We start from the raw sequence: 19,610 nt of genomic DNA, 5'->3' as shown, positions 1-19,610 counted from the left end.
TTCGTCTTAAATGATGATTTTATCTTGGAGAGCTGCTTTATTTATTTATTTATTTATTATTTATTATGTCTCTTTGCTGTCTTCTTTTCACTAGAAAAGCTCTCACAGCAATCTTCAGCCACTTGAGAACTATTCTCATCACTATGTAGTTCTTTGAGCTATGAGTTTTCATTTAATTTTGACATTGGGAGAACCCTTGGTTTGTGAATGAATCTTTATTGACTAAAATCTGAAAGATGCCAGACAGTAGGAAAATTATAAAAATCTTAATGGAAAATCAGGCTTAGGTATTCCATCTTCAAGGCTATTTCAGCTGTAGAAACTGAATAAAATCTTAATGAGACGAATTGGTTTTGTTCTTGAGGCATTCCTGGGTTGGTATTGGAAATATTTTGGGGTAGAATAGGAAAGCCTATTCTGAGCTAGATACATTAGCTAAATTTTCTGAAATAATCTTTGCATTGTTGAAAAACAAAGTAATGAAATTGAAAACTCATTTTTCGGTTTGCGTTTCCTTTATATGAAAGTATGCTCTGCTCTTGTTGCTTTTCTGGATTGACTGAATAGTTCTCTTTAATTTTCCCAATGCTGCCTTGGATTTCTGTTTTGTTCCGTTTTAACTTTTCACATCATTGAAATAAAGGTAAAATGTGGTGATGTGAAAGTCTTCATATCATATCTGGCTTCTCATCAGAAACAATACAGTTGTAGAACATGTATTGGCTGAAAATCCATCCCGGCCGGACTCGGCAAGAGATCTGCTGGGGGGGCCAGGATTCCGCTCCCGAGTGCTGTCAGTCTCTGCCCTCGGCTGCATTTTAGCCATCTGCTCCAGTAGGGTTCCGTGGGTTTAAATGTTTCATCAACAATAGCTGTGGTTTTTATTTGTTAGGAATACTGTGTTTGTATCCTCAAATTAATACAAAATGTAAGACCTAGCAATAGATTATAAAGTAAGTTTTTAATTACCATTTTTGTCATTTTATGAATACCAGTGAGCTTATTCTATCAAATAAATGCAACCAATTAGTCTAACCTTTATTCATAAGCAAATTCATTTTAATATTGTTTGATTCCACGAGATGGAAAGTAATTGTTTTAATAAGTCAATAATAAAAGGCAGTTTTACAGAATGGTAGCATCAATGAAGCAAAAAATACGGCCCAATGAAAAGAGTTATCATTTCTAGTCTACCATTTTTACAGTTTTAATGCAAAAAATCCTGTTAATAAATTTGACAACTTTTGTATTTTGTGTGGACAAAAGATACGAGCACATACTTTAAAGAGCGCTTAGTTAAGAAGCTCCCTGGCTCCCTTTCGTCCCTGCTCCCTGTCCCCCAGAAACAGGAGCCATAGCACTTCTCGACAGCCTCTCCTCGTGTGGCGGATGAAGCATACTTGTTCTAAACTCTCGTACTTTGGGCACACTGTTTGTCCTTTGCCCTTTGAAATCTTTAGCCACCTGTGATTAATAAGGTTTCCTTTCATCAAAAGGCTGGGATTCGCAGAGTATCACAATGTGTATTAACACACGGCTGCTGTTTGCTGTTTTAGATTACTACAAAGGAAGACATAAACTCAAAGCAGTCTACCCCAGCGAAAGCAGACCTGGAGTCTGAATCTTTCCGACCAAACCTAAGTGACCCCAGTGAACTCTTACTGCCTGATCAGATTGAAAAGGTATGCCATGTCACCTGCTGCGTCTGAGTGTGTGCGGTGAGAGGGAGCGGCCTCCAGTCACTCTCCAGCTGCAGGGCCACTGCTGCTGTTCTGCTTCATGAAGAGTAAGTGGGCAAAGGACAGCAACCCTGCAGCGGACATAGAGTGTGGGTGAGACGTGGGAGTGGCTGATGCCTGCAACCCCTGCAGCTGCAGCGGACATAGAGTGTGGGTGAGACGTGGGAGTAGCTGATGCCTGCAACCCTTGCAGCTGCAGCGGACATAGAGTGTGGGTGAGACGTGGGAGTGGCTGATGCCTGCAACCCCTGCAGCTGCAGCGGACATAGAGTGTGGGTGAGACGTGGGAGTGGCTGATGCCTGCAACCCCTGCAGCTGCAGCGGACATAGAGTGTGGGTGAGACGTGGGAGTGGCTGATGCCTGCAACCCCTGCAGCTGCAGCGGACATAGAGTGTGGGTGAGACGTGGGAGTGGCTGATGCCTGCAACCCCTGCAGCTGCAGTGAACATAGAGTGTGAGTGAGACGTGGGAGTGGCTGATGCCTGCAACCCCTGCAGCTGCAGCGGACATAGAGTGTGGGTGAGACGTGGGAGTGGCTGATGCCTGCAACCCCTGCAGCTGCAGCGGACATAGAGTGTGGGTGAGACGTGGGAGTGGCTGATGCCTGCAACCCCTGCAGCTGCAGCGGACGTAGAGTGTGGGTGAGACATGGGAGTAGCTGATGCCTGCAACCCCTGCAGCTGCAGCGGACATAGAGTGTGAGTGAGACGTGGGAGTGGCTGATGCCTGCAACCCCTGCAGCTGCAGCGGACATAGAGTGTGGGTGAGACGTGGGAGTAGCTGATGCCTGCAACCCCTGCAGCTGCAGCGGACATAGAGTGTGGGTGAGACGTGGGAGTAGCTGATGCTTGCAATCCTGCAGTGGGTGCTAAAGTAAAGTTAGGCGAGAAACTGGAGTGGCCAGTGTTTGCTTCTTGTTCTGCTTTTTAGGGTAGGGTCTTAGTGTGGAGGCTGAGCTAGACTTCAAACTCCTGGCTCCCGGCCTTAGCCCTAGTGCTAAGATGCTAATGCTCACCACATCTGGTGATCTTAGATTTGACCTGCGCCTAGTTACATGGTCTGTGTGTTGTCTTATGCGTTTGTTATCAAAGTTCTAGAAATTAGAAGTTATTATTGGGCATATTTTTGTAGGTAAAGAAAATTTTCATGTAGAGACATTAATTTGTTCAGTGCCCTGCAACTGTAAAAGATTTTCAAGCTTTGATAATCTGACGCCATATTCCATTTGAATAATCAAGCTAAAAGTTAATCCAGTATTTCCGTTAATTCAGTACAGCACCAGTGATAAGTAAGCCATCCTTCTTATCTCTATTGACATTTTGGTTTGGCATGACTCGTTTTCTAGTAGACAATGATATTTCTTGATAAGAAGTATGTGATTTTTATTGAAACATCACAGAATCAGTAAGAAGACAGTATCTGATGTTTTTTTCTTAGTCTGCATTTTATATGTGTGATTAAGTTCCATCTTTTGCTACTTGTAGTCAAGTAAACACTAACCTTTGTTTCTCTAAGCTTACAAAGCATCTTCCACCAAGAACCATTGGCTATCCATGGACACTCGTGTATGGTACTGGGAAGCATGGCACAAGTTTGAAAACCCTTTATAGAACCATGGCAGGCTTAGACACTCCAGTGCTGATGGTGATTAAAGACAGTGATGGACAGGTATGGACAGCTAATTGTGTAGATCCTTTGTCCTTCAGCAATAACTTTAGTGTACTGGATAAAGTGTATTTTAGTGCATAATTTCTAAGTATTGTTTTATTGTTCAAGGCAATACTGAATATTCTAGAAGCTAAATGTAAACCTAATAAGTAAGAGTTTCTGTGTTGAGAGAAAACAATAATATGGTAGAGACCATTTGATCATATCAATATCCTTAAATGTAAACACAGAATGCTAGGTATGCCAGGAGCATAGAAAAGGGGTTGGTGTCTGGAGGTAAGAGTGAGGCCTACAGAAAGAAGAAAGGTTGGCAGACTCTTCAGAATGAGTAGGCAATTTAAAAGTACCTTTTTAATGTGTTGTTTCTGTCCAGCCACTGCTATCTGCATGGCACATACTCCTTTCTCTTTCCAAAAAGTCCCCTTCTGCTTTCACATCTTGTGGGAGACATGGGTTGTATGTCACATTGTGCTTAATTAGGGCTGTTTGCATCAGCATAAGCTGGGGGTTATGGGCCACCTATCAGTGGCTACACCAATGAAAAAAATGACTCCTTCCCCATCAGTAGTTAATAGGTGGATTTTAGGAGTTAAAGGTCATTGCACAGTAATAGAAGCAAAATCACAGATAGAAAAGAAAAGCATTTGACAGTAATGAGAGAATGGAAAAGAAGTATCAGTTAAAGATAATGAGTATGCTGCTAGTACCTTACCTGTGTTTGGTATGTATCAGATATTTAACTAATTGTCCAGCGATTGCTTATTCTTCAGAAGCCTGCAGATTAATAGTCATCCCTATTTTATACTTGAGTTAACTTTCCTCAGCTGATAAACCCAAGAAGACATATGAGAATCAATGAAAATGAGCCAGCTACTACTCATAGCATATGGATGTGTTGAAAACATAATACTGGTTTAAAATCACACATTAAACCAGGTGGTAGTGGCACACTCCTTTAATCCCAGCACTTGGGAGGTAGAGGCAGTGACCTGTGGACCTCAGTGAGTTTGAGGCCAGCCTGGTCTACAAAGTGAGTTCCAGGATAGCCAGGATTGTTACACAGAGAAACCCTGTCTTGAGAAACACACACATTCACACACGCACACACACACATACATACATACACACACACACACACACACACACAGAGAGAGAGAGAGAGAGAGAGAGAGAGAGAGAGAGAGAGAGAGAGAGAGAGTGAGTAAAGGGTTCCTTCCTTCTGATTCCATTCATAGAAAACTCAGGGTAAACAGAATGAAGCTATGATGCTGTCAGATAGCAGCTTCCCCCAAAAGTGGGGCTGATGAGAAGAGGCACACAAGGAGCCTTACATGTCCTGGTGAAGCTCCCTAGTTCAGTCTGAGTCTGGGACTTTATGATCATTTCAATTGAACTACACTTTATATTCTATGCACATTCCTTTAAATAAAATAACCTCTTGTATGTGAGCTTTTAACATGAATGTTATAAGTGCTACATTGTCCTTTTCTTATATGAAAAAATTTGGGCTCAGAGCACTGAAATATTCAAGTTTCTTCTTCATTTGATTTTTGTCATGGTATGAAATGAAGACTTTCAATGTCAAGCCTTTCAGACCAAAGTGTACCCTTAAGGTGTGTTCTGTGTAATGATGCAGGAAGGGGAAACAGAGGGTATTGTGTACTTTTTTAACTTCTACTTTTTTAACACTGTGATCCAGTAGAGGCGTGTATTTACTCTACACAGACTGTGCATTTTGTCCTCTGTGCAACCACTTACCCTTTCTAGACTTCTAAGCCAGGACAGGGAAGCCACTGTGCCTTGTCCTCGATAGGAATGTGACATGCACAGGAACTTGTCATTTCCCCTTAACGAGAAGTTGTGGAAACTACTAGTGACTTAGGTCGTACATTGCGTTGTAAGGGATGTGATGGGCTTATGCAGATGAAGTAAGTCAGAAGTTCACACACTGAGTGTACCCCTTTATTCTTAGGTCTTTGGTGCACTAGCATCCGAGCCATTTAAAGTAAGCGATGGCTTCTATGGCACTGGAGAAACCTTTGTTTTTACCTTCTGTCCAGAATTTGAGGTAAGAAAAGTTATTTCAACATTACAAATATATAAAAAGGAGATATTATGAAAACTCATGCAGGCTAATTTGTAGATCATATCAGCTGATAAATTCTTAATTGTTACAGATTTCATCTGCATTTGTGCTTATGCTCAAATTTTGGTTACATATAGCATCTGATAGATGTGATAATTTATTCATCACATGCAGCCGAAATGTCAAAGCATTCATGAGACTTGTGACAACAGTCTTCAGTAACTTGCCAAAATGACGAATGCTCGGAGGGCTTGACATGCTCACTCGCATCTATTCTCTTCTCAAGAATCTTATCTCAAGCTCGTTGCTTTCGACAGTGCCATGGCTTGCTGGGTGACACTGCCGTCTTCCAGTTTTATGATGGTAACATTCACAGGCCTTACAAACAGTACCCATTCCCCTGAAGCTTACCCATTCTGCTTGCAGATTTGCATATACATGACAAAGGAAAGCCTCCATGTTTCCTAAAAGCTACCAAAGCCTCCTCTTTGCCTTTGCATTCGTCATTTTGGCAAGTTACTGAAGACTGTTGGGGTTTGGGAAACAGTTCAATGGTTAAGGTCTTCGGCAATCATGCAGATCTGAGTTTGCACCCCCAGCATTCTTAAAAGCTGGGCTTGCTATATGTGCTTATAACCTCAACAGCAGAGGATTAAAACAGTTGGCTTCTCCTACATCATGGTGGCCAACCAGTCTTGGTAAATTGGTAAGTTTCTGATTTACTGAGAGACCCTGCCTCAGAGCCATAAGGCTGAGAGACGTAGAGGAAGAGACCTGATACATGGCTCTACCCTCAACATGCATGTACCCCTGCTGTCTAGTTTTCTTTTCAGATTTCTCAAGTGTTTTAATTTGGAAAACCATAAATATCATTAATCTAAAAAGAATGAACAGAAAATTTGTGCCCCCAGAAAGATCTTCGCCCTATAGAGATTTTCAAACTTGTGTTCACTGTTAGAAGAAAAGCTAGTGTCAGAAGAGAGGTGTGGATGAAGGGCTCTGGTGTGAATAGCAGTGGAGAGTTAGGTGCAGTCAGCCGCCCACGGACCTTCAAATGAATCAGAAACACTGAAACCCGGAGGAACCTTGATGAACCTTGATGCTGTTGTGTCTGTTGTGTAAACTCCCTTGAGTCTGGGAGAGCTGACTGGTGACTGTTTTCCACTATATATTCAACACCTTTGTTTTTGTCTATATAGGTCTTTAAGTGGACAGGAGATAATATGTTTTTTATCAAAGGAGACATGGATTCCTTAGCATTTGGTGGTGGAGGGTAAGTCTCATGAACATTTCACTAAGAGATTCTTAAAGAATATGTGTATATTATTTACAAAAGAAGATATCTTTGGAAATTTTGACATTAGAATCTAGACTTGAATATTATTGCAAATTATGTATTTAAGGTACTTAGTATAGTACTTTATATAGTTGGTAAAGCATTTTTTTCTTTATTTTCGAATGTTGGCTACCTGATTTCCATTAGGACCTATCTTTTGCTTTACTGTGCATTGATTGGATCTTTGAAATTTGAAATTTAACTACTCTAAATCCCTAATGTCTCAAATATTCAAGTACACGTGGCAGTCTGTTGTCTCTCATTGTATGGGGAAAAGCTGCAGTTTTCTTGCATTCTCTGATCATAATTTGGATCTATATTTCAGACAGTTGTAAAAGTTTTTTTTTTCCTGTAATCAAGTTTAGCGGCACCATCTTCAGAGTTTTTGTTTGTCTTCATTAGTATAAGGACCATTTACTTTTGCTCTTTCAGCCTAAAACTGCTACAAAAACCCTCTTTTCTTCATATTCTGATATCCGAATTTTGTTTAGTCTTATGGTGTTTAAAGGTAGCCTCCTCTGTTAACTTTGTAGTGTGTTCAGAAGTGCTCACACCGTCCTCACACACCTGCCTTCCCTGTGTGTTCAGTAGTGCTCACACCGTCCTCACACACCTGCCTTCCCTGTGTGTTCAGTAGTGCTCACACCGTCCTCACACACCTGCCTTCCCTGTGTGTTCAGTAGTGCTCACACCGTCCTCACACACCTGCCTTCCCTGTGTTCAGTAGTGCTCACACCGTCCTCACACACCTGCCTTCCCTGTGTCCAGTAGTGCTCACACCGTCCTCACACACCTGCCTTCCCTGTGTGTTCAGTAGTGCTCACACCGTCCTCACACACCTGCCTTCCCTGTGTGTTCAGTAGTGCTCACACCGTCCTCACACACCTGCCTTCCCTGTGTTCAGTAGTGCTCACACCGTCCTCACACACCTGCCTTCCCTGTGTGTTCAGTAGTGCTCACACCGTCCTCACACACCTGCCTTCCCTGTGTGTTCAGTAGTGCTCACACCGTCCTCACACACCTGCCTTCCCTGTGTGTTCAGTAGTGCTCACACCGTCCTCACACACCTGCCTTCCCTGTGTTCAGTAGTGCTCACACCGTCCTCACACACCTGCCTTCCCTGTGTGTTCAGTAGTGCTCACACCGTCCTCACACACCTGCCTTCCGTGTTCAGTAGTGCTCACACCGTCCTCACACACCTGCCTTCCGTGTTCAGTAGTGCTCACACCGTCCTCACACACCTGCCTTCCCTGTGTGTTTAGTAGTGCTCACACCGTCCTCACACACCTGCCTTCCCTGTGTTCAGTAGTGCTCACACCGTCCTCACACACCTGCCTTCCCTGTGTTCAGTAGTGCTCACACCGTCCTCACACACCTGCCTTCCCTGTGTGTTCAGTAGTGCTGACACCGTCCTCACACACCTGCCTTCCCTGTGTGTTCAGTAGTGCTCACACCGTCCTCACACACCTGCCTTCCGTGTTCAGTAGTGCTCACACCGTCCTCACACACCTGCCTTCCCTGTGTTCAGTAGTGCTCACACCGTCCTCACACACCTGCCTTCCCTGTGTTCAGTAGTGCTCACACCGTCCTCACACAACTGCCTTCCCTGTGTTCAGTAGTGCTCACACCGTCCTCACACACCTGCCTTCCCTGTGTGTTCAGTAGTGCTCACACCGTCCTCACACACCTGCCTTCCGTGTTCAGTAGTGCTCACACCGTCCTCACACACCTGCCTTCCCTGTGTGTTCAGTAGTGCTCACACCGTCCTCACACACCTGCCTTCCCTGTGTGTTCAGTAGTGCTCACACCGTCCTCACAAACCTGCCTTCCGTGTATTCAGTAGTGCTCACACCGTCCTCACACACCTGCCTTCCCTGTGTTCAGTAGTGCTCACACCGTCCTCATACGCCTGCCTTCCCTGTGTTCAGTATTGTTCACACCGTCCTCACACACCTGCCTTCCGTGTGTTCAGTAGTGCTCACACCGTCCTCACACACCTGCCTTCCCTGTGTGTTCAGAAGTGCTCACACCGTCCTCACACACCTGCCTTCCCTGTGTGTTTAGTAGTGCTCACACCGTCCTCACACACCTGCCTTCCCTGTGTTCAGTAGTGCTCACACCGTCCTCACACACCTGCCTTCCCTGTGTTCAGTAGTGCTCACACCGTCCTCACACACCTGCCTTCCCTGTGTGTTCAGTAGTGCTGACACCGTCCTCACACACCTGCCTTCCCTGTGTGTTCAGTAGTGCTCACACCGTCCTCACACACCTGCCTTCCGTGTTCAGTAGTGCTCACACCGTCCTCACACACCTGCCTTCCCTGTGTTCAGTAGTGCTCACACCGTCCTCACACACCTGCCTTCCCTGTGTGTTCAGTAGTGCTCACACCGTCCTCACACACCTGCCTTCCCTGTGTGTTCAGTAGTGCTCACACCGTCCTCACACACCTGCCTTCCCTGTGTCCAGTAGTGCTCACACCGTCCTCACACACCTGCCTTCCCTGTGTGTTCAGTAGTGCTCACACCGTCCTCACACACCTGCCTTCCCTGTGTGTTCAGTAGTGCTCACACCGTCCTCACACACCTGCCTTCCCTGTGTTCAGTAGTGCTCACACCGTCCTCACACACCTGCCTTCCGTGTGTTCAGTAGTGCTCACACCGTCCTCACACACCTGCCTTCCGTGTTCAGTAGTGCTCACACCGTCCTCACACACCTGCCTTCCGTGTTCAGTAGTGCTCACACCGTCCTCACACACCTGCCTTCCCTGTGTGTTCAGTAGTGCTCACACCATCCTCACACACCTGCCTTCCGTGTTCAGTAGTGCTCACACCGTCCTCACACACCTGCCTTCCCTGTGTGTTCAGTAGTGCTCACACCGTCCTCACACACCTGCCTTCCGTGTGTTCAGTAGTGCTCACACCGTCCTCACACACCTGCCTTCCCTGTGTTCAGTAGTGCTCACACCGTCCTCACACACCTGCCTTCCCTGTGTGTTCAGTAGTGCTCACACCGTCCTCACACACCTGCCTTCCCTGTGTTCAGTAGTGCTCACCCCATCCTCACACACCTGCCTTCCCTGTGTTCAGTAGTGCTCACACCGTCCTCACACACCTGCCTTCCCTGTGTGTTCAGTAGTGCTCACACCGTCCTCACACACCTGCCTTCCCTGTGTGTTCAGTAGTGCTCACACCGTCCTCACACACCTGCCTTCCCTGTGTGTTCAGTAGTGCTCACACCATCCTCACACACCTGCCTTCCCTGTGTTCAGTAGTGCTCACACCGTCCTCACACACCTGCCTTCCCTGTGTGTTCAGTAGTGCTCACACCGTCCTCACACACCTGCCTTCCCTGTGTGTTCAGTAGTGCTCACACCGTCCTCACACACCTGCCTTCCCTGTGTTCAGTAGTGCTGACACCGTCCTCACACACCTGCCTTCCGTGTGTTCAGTAGTGCTCACACCGTCCTCACACACCTGCCTTCCGTGTTCAGTAGTGCTCACACCGTCCTCACACACCTGCCTTCCGTGTTCAGTAGTGCTCACACCGTCCTCACACACCTGCCTTCCCTGTGTGTTCAGTAGTGCTCACACCATCCTCACACACCTGCCTTCCGTGTTCAGTAGTGCTCACACCGTCCTCACACACCTGCCTTCCCTGTGTGTTCAGTAGTGCTCACACCGTCCTCACACACCTGCCTTCCGTGTGTTCAGTAGTGCTCACACCGTCCTCACACACCTGCCTTCCCTGTGTTCAGTAGTGCTCACACCGTCCTCACACACCTGCCTTCCCTGTGTGTTCAGTAGTGCTCACACCGTCCTCACACACCTGCCTTCCCTGTGTTCAGTAGTGCTCACACCGTCCTCACACACCTGCCTTCCCTGTGTTCAGTAGTGCTCACACCGTCCTCACACACCTGCCTTCCCTGTGTGTTCAGTAGTGCTCACACCGTCCTCACACACCTGCCTTCCCTGTGTGTTCAGTAGTGCTCACACCGTCCTCACACACCTGCCTTCCCTGTGTGTTCAGTAGTGCTCACACCATCCTCACACACCTGCCTTCCCTGTGTTCAGTAGTGCTCACCGTCCTCACACACCTGCCTTCCCTGTGTGTTCAGTAGTGCTCACACCGTCCTCACACACCTGCCTTCCCTGTGTGTTCAGTAGTGCTCACACCGTCCTCACACACCTGCCTTCCGTGTTCAGTAGTGCTCACACCGTCCTCACACACCTGCCTTCCGTGTTCAGTAGTGCTCACACCGTCCTCACACACCTGCCTTCCCTGTGTGTTCAGTAGTGCTCACACCGTCCTCACACACCTGCCTTCCCTGTGTGTTCAGTAGTGCTCACACCGTCCTCACACACCTGCCTTCCCTGTGTGTTCAGTAGTGCTCACACCATCCTCACACACCTGCCTTCCGTGTTCAGTAGTGCTCACACCGTCCTCACACACCTGCCTTCCCTGTGTGTTCAGTAGTGCTCACACCGTCCTCACACACCTGCCTTCCGTGTGTTCAGTAGTGCTCACACCGTCCTCACACACCTGCCTTCCCTGTGTTCAGTAGTGCTCACACCGTCCTCACACACCTGCCTTCCCTGTGTGTTCAGTAGTGCTCACACCGTCCTCACACACCTGCCTTCCCTGTGTTCAGTAGTGCTCACCCCATCCTCACACACCTGCCTTCCCTGTGTTCAGTAGTGCTCACACCGTCCTCACACACCTGCCTTCCCTGTGTGTTCAGTAGTGCTCACACCGTCCTCACACACCTGCCTTCCGTGTTCAGTAGTGCTCACACCGTCCTCACACACCTGCCTTCCCTGTGTGTTCAGTAGTGCTCACACCATCCTCACACACCTGCCTTCCCTGTGTTCAGTAGTGCTCACACCGTCCTCACACACCTGCCTTCCCTGTGTGTTCAGTAGTGCTCACACCGTCCTCACACACCTGCCTTCCCTGTGTTCATTAGTGCTCACACCGTCCTCACACACCTGCCTTCCGTGTGTTCAGTAGTGCTCACACCGTCCTCACACACCTGCCTTCCCTGTGTTCAGTAGTGCTCACACCGTCCTCACACACCTGCCTTCCATGTGTTCAGTAGTGCTCACACCGTCCTCACACACCTGTCTTCCGTGTTCAGTAGTGCTCACACCGTCCTCACACACCTGCCTTCCGTGTGTGTTCAGTAGTGCCTACACCGTCCTCACACACCTGCCTTCCCTGTGTGTTCAGTAGTGCTCACACCGTCCTCACACACCTGCCTTCCCTGTGTGTTCAGTAGTGCTCACACCGTCCTCACACACCTGCCTTCCCTGTGTGTTCAGTAGTGCTCACACCGTCCTCACACACCTGCCTTCCCTGTGTGTTCAGTAGTGCTCACACCGTCCTCACACACCTGCCTTCTGTGTGTGTTCAGTAGTGCTCACACCGTCCTCACACACCTGCCTTCCCTGTGTTCAGTAGTGCTCACACTGTCCTCACACACCTGCCTTCCGTGTGTGTTCAGTAGTGCTCACACCGTCCTCACACACCTGCCTTCCCTGTGTGTTCAGTAGTGCTCACACCGTCCTCACACACCTGCCTTCCCTGTGTGTTCAGTAGTGCTCACACCGTCCTCACACACCTGCCTTCCCTGTGTTCTCAGTGCTTCAAAAGGATCCCTGCCTCGTGTCTCTTGTCCATTTAGTCTTCTTCTGTTGCTTGCATCTGAAAAATCTACCAGCATTGTTTTCCTACAGTTAGCATATTAGAGAAGTAGCCAACAGAAACTCTAGTTGCTTCTAAAATACTTCTAAGTGTCTAGAATAAATGAGGTGTTTTTGCTATACCTTTAACATTAACTCTCATTTTATAAATTTTAACACCTGCAAGAAGAACCAGATTAAAACTCTCCATGTAGGAGAAATGACTAGGGATGTAGTTCATTGGTACAGTGCTCACCCAAAATTCAGAACCTAACACTGCCCCAAGAAAATATAAAATTAAAATAAAATACAATAATAAAATAGAAAAGAAATACTTATTATACCATTGCCAAAAGCTAATTGTATATGAAGTAAATTTTAGTGTACTTAATTTATTTCTTAATGTGTATGATGAGTGGTTTTATAATGGAACGAAAAACAGAATTCTTGCTTGTGTGCAATACGGAAAAGGAATAGGGGAGGTCTAGAGAAGGTCCCGGTCCCGGAGCTGGTGGACTTTTAAAAGCACATTGATCACTTTATAATCTAGGCCATAAGTATTAATAGTTGTTGTTCTGATGTGTTTCAGCGGAGAATTTGCCCTTTGGCTTGATGGAGATCTCTACCATGGAAGAAGCCATTCCTGTAAAACATTTGGGAATCATACGCTTTCTAAGAAGGAAGATTTCTTTATCCAAGACATTGAAATCTGGGCTTTTGAATAAATGCAGTGCTCTCGGTCTTCGCAGGACATCAGCCCAAACCTGAACTGACAAAGCATTGTTTGGAATGTTCAAGAAGCAATACAATTAACATGTCACTGTGCTTTCCAGTCAGTCATTTGCCATTTACTGCAGCTATAATTTTGGAGTTTATTTTTCGAATCATGTTTCTGTCCCAGAGCTCTTCTGTTTGCACCATGGCCTGGGTTCCCGTAGTCTGACAGCTGGGTGGAGTTTGGTCAGCATATTGCAGCATTTTGATCATGGAGGCCACCACATTTTCGGTTCCTGTTCTCTCAGTCTCCCAATTGAATGGTGCTCTGTTGTTCACCTTTTTTTTTTTTAATCTGTAGTGTTTCTTTTTATAGAGCAGTGCACTTGGGGCAGTGAGGAAATGGGGTCAAGGTACTTTGTATCTGGTGAGTTGACAAAAGTGACGTTGGGACCTGCTTATCATTGGAGAAACCACATGCCAAAATAATATCTGCTTCATAGACCTCTTCTAGTTCTAATTCACTGCAGCATTCTCTTTACTCATATGTAACCATTCTCAATTTTGTTTGAAGACAATGAAATTTGAAGAGAAGTCTGATTGGCATGGACTACAGCACACATGATATGCAGGTTTGGGCTCATGTTTTCATCACTGAGTTATCAGATAAAGAGTTACAAATTGACAGAGGAGAAATTGATGATTCTATTGGATTTAATATATTAAGCAAGTAATACTATTTACATACTTGTAGCTTAATAGGACATTATCATAAGTACAAAAACTAAAACCTGCATATTTCTTCAACATTGTGTCAGATACACTGTTTCACAGTTCTCTTGTTTTAGCCTTGTTGCATACCAGCTCCCCGAATACATTTTTGTTTTGTTTTCTTTTTTATCCTCAAAGGAAAAAAAATGTTTTGAAATAAAACCTTGTTTTTTAAAAGTGGTATATGTTATTAGTTCCCATTAGCACCTGCTCTTGTACAAGGGCGGTGACTGTAGTAGACAATACTGTAACTCAGTAGACGTGGTGAGTGTGCAAGCTTACGTCAAGTGGCCTCAAAAAACAGAAAAGATAGAATAAACTAGCAGCTGTATCTTCTCTTGTAGGAAACCAACAACAAGCCATCGTGGCAACATCTGTCAGTTCAAATTCCAGAGCTTCATGTTATGCAAAGAATAAATCCTGCTGTTAAACATGTGGCAGTGACTGTGTGCTGAAAACTCAGCTGTCCCACTCCAACGTTGTATATCTTGTAAATTGATGTTTAAAGATAGTTTTGTTCTTATAGAAAGTGTTGACTGCCAGGTTGCTTATAGCACTTTAAATTATTCTGAAAATGAAATTATCCGGCCAACTATATTGGCTTAAGTAGTTTTAGTTATATAACTTAAAAAAATATACCTAGTTATTTTGGGAAAAGCCTAGATAATTATCTAAAGAAAGCATAATGCTAATCAAAATCTCTGGTGTTCTATGACATGCTGTTTCTGAAGATGAATAGAAACACAGGACATCATTTCGTCGTCTGTGTATAGCTCTCGTTACATAATGGGTAATAGTATCTAGGGTAAATGTTTATAATGTAGGGAACTGTAAATAAATGTATCCTTTCCCCTTTGGTCATCCACAGCAGTATTAATGTCTTTGTGGAGGTGACTCATCATAACTCTTTAAAACATCCTGTAATGGATTTCAGCTACAACAAGGTCATAGAGATGTATACCAAATAAAATTAAATGCATAAGTGCAAATGAGTTTGGATTTATTCAATAATCAAGTTATTTCCATATCTAAGAACTGGTCATAAGCATGTCACAGTCTCCTGACAAGTGCCCTGCTAGCACGCTGTGTTGATGTGGCAACAGGAAGTGACAGAGGTTTGAATTTAGAGGTAGCACTGCTTTTAGAATGGAGAGTCACTTATTAGCAGTAGTACAAGGGATTTGAAGAGTTGGGGGAGGGTAGAGAGTGCATAGCATAAATCTCAGTATCATGAAGAGCCCTGTGCACAGCACCAAACAGTTTCTTATTTTTTAATCTCACCGAGCTTTTGAGAACATTAGTATGGAGAAATAACATGGAGAGGTGTGTGCTTTGGGGAAAATCTTGGTGAAAAAATAAGGTAATAGAGGTAAAAGCTAAAGATGGTGGGAAAAACAAGCAAGTCTGTTGTAAAATCTAGAGGGGAAAACAATGAGGCCTCAATAAGAACAAAAATGGTGGTAAAGCAAGAAGTATAGATTTGAAAGAAGTGTAAGAACCGGGCTGGACAAGAGCTGGCTACCAGCTTGGTGTCAGCATTCAAAGATAGCTATGGCTATCTACCGACAGACGGATGGACAGATGGATGGATGGATAGATAGTGCCCCAAAATATAGGCAAATTTCTTGAATATCCTTAAGGTTTGACTTAAGAACTCTCTTGTATTAATATCATCAGGTTGCCAGTGTATAAAGAGGAAAAATGCGTATGTAGGTGTTGACATCCACAGAACCTAGCCCCTAGTAAAGTATGAGAAATTATCAATTTTAAAGAAACATTCGATGTTCTATTCCAAAATTTTAAGTTTTTAAACAACATGATTTTGCTGTGGATGAAGAGCCCTTGGAGATTGTAGATCTGATTTAAAATAGGGTTCCTGAAATAGGTTTTTTTGGTTCGGTTTTTGTTTGTTTTGTTCATCAAAGTAATATTAACCAACACAAGAAAAGGCTATGAGCTTCTCTCTCTAGTTATTAAAAAAAAAAAGAACCAAAAAACAAATTGGACCTAGAGCAGGTGACACAAAATAAATATATGAGCAAAGAAAATCAATATAATTTTAAATGGATACAAAACAATTTGAAAATAATCAGTTTCACTTATTAGAAAATTAACATGAACCAAAGATGCTATTAAATGCTATTAAACGAATAAAAGTGGAGTTAACAGAGATCAAGAGGTAAGAGGATACTGTGAATATCGTTGTATTGGTAACTCAGCAGTATGTGGGAAACAAAGGAACACTTCGGAAAGCATCATTTGGGAGCCTGGTAAGAAAAGTTTTTTTGAAAACTAATGTGCAAGAGCTTCCTTTCCAGACCCAGGTAGGTAATTTTAGGTGTTTAAGTATTAATGCCAGGCTTAGATAAAGCCCTCCAGCATGAAAAGAAGGTTCCTTTCTGAGACCAAAGTGTTCAAACCTTACAAGCTTTGGTGGTGGAGGTTTAAAAGCTCCTAAAAGTCGAAACTAAAAGCTGGTATATTCTTGTACATTCTGGTAAGGGATCAGCTCCTCTCTCCATTAGTGTCTTCTCATTTCTGCGTAAAGTTGATTTTATTATTTCTTAATGCCCTTATTTCCAAAATACCTTGATGAACATTTACACACATATAACCTAGTTTGCTGCATATGTGATGTGGGATTCCTCTCCATATGCTATGAATATGTTTTATTGCCATTGGTTAATAAAGAAGCTGCTTTTGGCCAATGGCTTAACAGAATATAGCCAGGCTGGAAAAGATACATATAGGGAGTAGGCAGGGTCAGAGAAGAAGCCATGTAGCCACCCAAGGAAAAAGATGTGTGTGGGAACCTATTGGAACTTTGCCGGTAGGCCACAACCTCATAGTGATGCACAGATTAATAGAAATGGGTTAATTTAAGATATAAGAGTTAGCGAGAAATACCCTTAAGCTATTGGCCAAACAGTATTGTAATTAATATAGTTTCTGTCTGATTATTTTGGGTCTGTGCAACCAGGAAACGAACGAGCGACCTCTGACTACAAATAAATATTTCTCTATTGCTTAAATTTTACCTTCAAGAGAAAGGAGTAAAAATTTGGGAACATCTGGGTTGAGGGTCCACTTCAGCCCGGGCTATGTGGCTTATCTTACGATAACTCAGTGAAATGACTGAGGCGAAAGGGCTGTAACAAAATCCTAGCTTTCAGAGAATTATAACTTTACCATGAAGAAATGGCTCTGATAATTCTACATTCTTTCTGCTGATAATTGGGACAGCAGCTGGTGTTTCAAGGGGAATAAAAACAAAACAAAAAAAAAACTGAGTGTGCTGAGTGTGGCTATGATCTCATCTTGCTAAACATGGGAGGAGAAATTACCCCGGGCTCAGAGCTTCCCTTCTCCGGGAATGAGCAGAGGGAGCAGGAGAACGAGCTTGGGAACCAGGCATCAGCAACTTGCAGATACTCAGGTGGAGGCCATAGAGGGCCTGTCGGTACAGACACTAGGGAGGACTGAAAACCGAAAGGAAAACCTTGGGGTTTGGGAGATCAAGTCCATGCTACTAGGGATTTAGAACCATATACAATATGATATAATTATTTTATAGACTTTGTTATTATAATAGGTCTTCCCTTTATAATTAGCTTGTTTGCTGAGCTTTCTTAGCATATTTTCTTTTTGGTGAAAATGTTTTATAAGTTTTCAAGTCTGAATTTCCCTGTCCTTTAGAGAGAATATTTTTTAATTTAATGTCAGGAAAAATTATAGGACTAATGGTCTTAGAATTCAGTATTAAGCACAATAAAATAGAATAAGGTAAGAAAAAAGTCTACAAATAGTTAACTTAATAAGTTGCTAGAGTGCTGTGGTGAAGCCTTGCAGGCTGCCTGCCCGGATGCCCCTGACGCATAGCGTTTCCCTCCAAGGATTCTGGTTTCTGACTCGTTAAGCGTTATTAAGAAGAATTAATGACTGTTTGCTTTCTTAGCAGAAGGGGTAAGAGTTCTCGGTCCTACAGAATCCCAGCACACCTAGAGTGATTCCTGTATCATGAGAAATGCTGAGAATCAGGAAAGCAACATCTTTGAAAGACAGAAGCCAAGCAGGGTATGGATGTGATCTCACTTTGCCACGCACGAGGAAAAGGGTTCCCAGGGTATTCTTGTGTTCATACAAGTAGACCTTTGAATCATGCCATCCTGTAACCTGCAGAGCTGATGACATGTGAGCTCCTAAAGCCTTGGATGAGATGCTGGTTCTAGGAATATCGCAGCTTCAACTCTGGTTTTGTTTTATTCCCAACAAAAGAAATGGTTTGGAATCTAATCCAAATAATCATACAAAATAACAAAAGATGTAGCAGCTCTTACTCCGCTGTGTTCTCCTCACTCTGACATGGTTCCCACTGACAACACACGTGCATGTCGTGCATGGGGAATTTCACTAATACTAGTCATGACTAATGACTCAGAAAGTATAGAAAAAAGGTATATGTTTCCTTTAAAATATTGGAATTCTCTGAAGCAATCATTCTTGGCAATCTCTAGTTTAATCTGTAGCTTGTCTAACATGGAGCAGTTATGGATTCCTGTTATTTTGAGATATAATTGGACCTTTTTGTATTTAACACAAAGTATAACTTAATTTTAGCAGCTTTCTTTGATTTTTGTTTTGTGTTTGTGTGTATGTGTGTGTTGAGTTAGAGAGAGAGAGAGACTTATGTTTTGTGGCCTTTTCTAGAGAGAGAGACTTGTTTTGTGACCTTTTCTTTGTTGGTACAGAAAGGGGAAATGTATCAGTTTTAAATTCGGTGGTTCTGTAAGATTTTCTCCAGTGAACATCCACTTCATAGAATTTCTGTATTTCTTGTTTGTTGCGCATCTATTGCATCATGGAAGCAGGCATTACTCATCAAGGCTTTAGGCAAAAATCAACCTTGTTGATGAAGCTGAGCCCCCCACCTCCACTCCCTGGTCATGTGCTGTCTTTGTTGGTCATGAGGCCGCCGATGGCATCTGTTTCTACGTGACTTGCTCAAGTCGAAAGAGAAAGGCTGACTGAAGGAACTTCGGCATCTTAGTGAGTGCCTACTTTTGTTTATGCACCAAAGGTGATCCTGCAACTTTTGAAAGGACTGAGGAATATTCTGGTAAGTGAGAGTGTGCTTCCTGGGCAGGTCTGAGGCTCTGGGTCTGAGTCCTCACATGTTATAAAGTGGGAATATTCACATAGAAGCCTCTAATCCCAGCACTAAAGAGTTAGAGGTCCACATATCAGGAGTTTGAAGTCACCCTTAGCGAAATAGAGTTTGAGAGTTTAAGGCTAGTTTAGCCCAATGATTATCTTTTTATTTTTATTTTTTTTAGAAAAAGGCAATTAAATTTTATCCAATTTAAATGAATTTTGCCCCTAAAAATGACTGCTATTGTGATGTTGTTCTACAGTATCTAAAGGTCAGCTTTTTTAAACCTGTATTTTTAAATTTGTAATAATTTCATCAATGAAGGCCAAATATTTTTGTCTCTTAAAGGTAAGTGAAATTTCAAATATCAATATACTGTGTTTGTATTAAAGTCTGTATACTTCTAAAATGTTCTGAGTGTGTTTTATTGCAATCTTTATGTCGTAACCTCAGAAATAGTACCAAAAG

The 19,610-nt window shown here is 43.7% G+C and overlaps 1 protein-coding gene across 14 annotated transcripts in view; it reads left to right on the top strand.

The window, feature by feature from the left end:
• Positions 1 to 14,854, top strand: part of Oxr1 (oxidation resistance 1) — a 366,376-nt gene extending 351,522 nt beyond the window's left edge. For all 14 annotated transcript variants that reach the window (XM_075961070.1, XM_075961075.1, XM_075961077.1 and 11 more), the window contains 5 exons: positions 1,557 to 1,682; positions 3,256 to 3,408; positions 5,381 to 5,476; positions 6,694 to 6,767; positions 13,098 to 14,854. In XM_075961070.1, the coding sequence (XP_075817185.1) occupies positions 1,557 to 1,682; positions 3,256 to 3,408; positions 5,381 to 5,476; positions 6,694 to 6,767; positions 13,098 to 13,233 (585 nt within the window). In that variant the 3' untranslated portion in view covers positions 13,234 to 14,854. The remainder of the gene's footprint in view (positions 1 to 1,556; positions 1,683 to 3,255; positions 3,409 to 5,380; positions 5,477 to 6,693; positions 6,768 to 13,097) is intronic.
• The last annotated feature ends 4,756 nt before the right edge of the window (positions 14,855 to 19,610 follow it).

This window comes from Microtus pennsylvanicus, chromosome 2 (genome assembly GCF_037038515.1).
Source record: "Microtus pennsylvanicus isolate mMicPen1 chromosome 2, mMicPen1.hap1, whole genome shotgun sequence".
NCBI classification, from domain to species: domain Eukaryota; kingdom Metazoa; phylum Chordata; class Mammalia; order Rodentia; family Cricetidae; genus Microtus; species Microtus pennsylvanicus.
The sequence above is the reverse complement of the archived record's forward strand: the minus strand, read 5'-3'. Positions and strand labels throughout refer to the sequence as shown.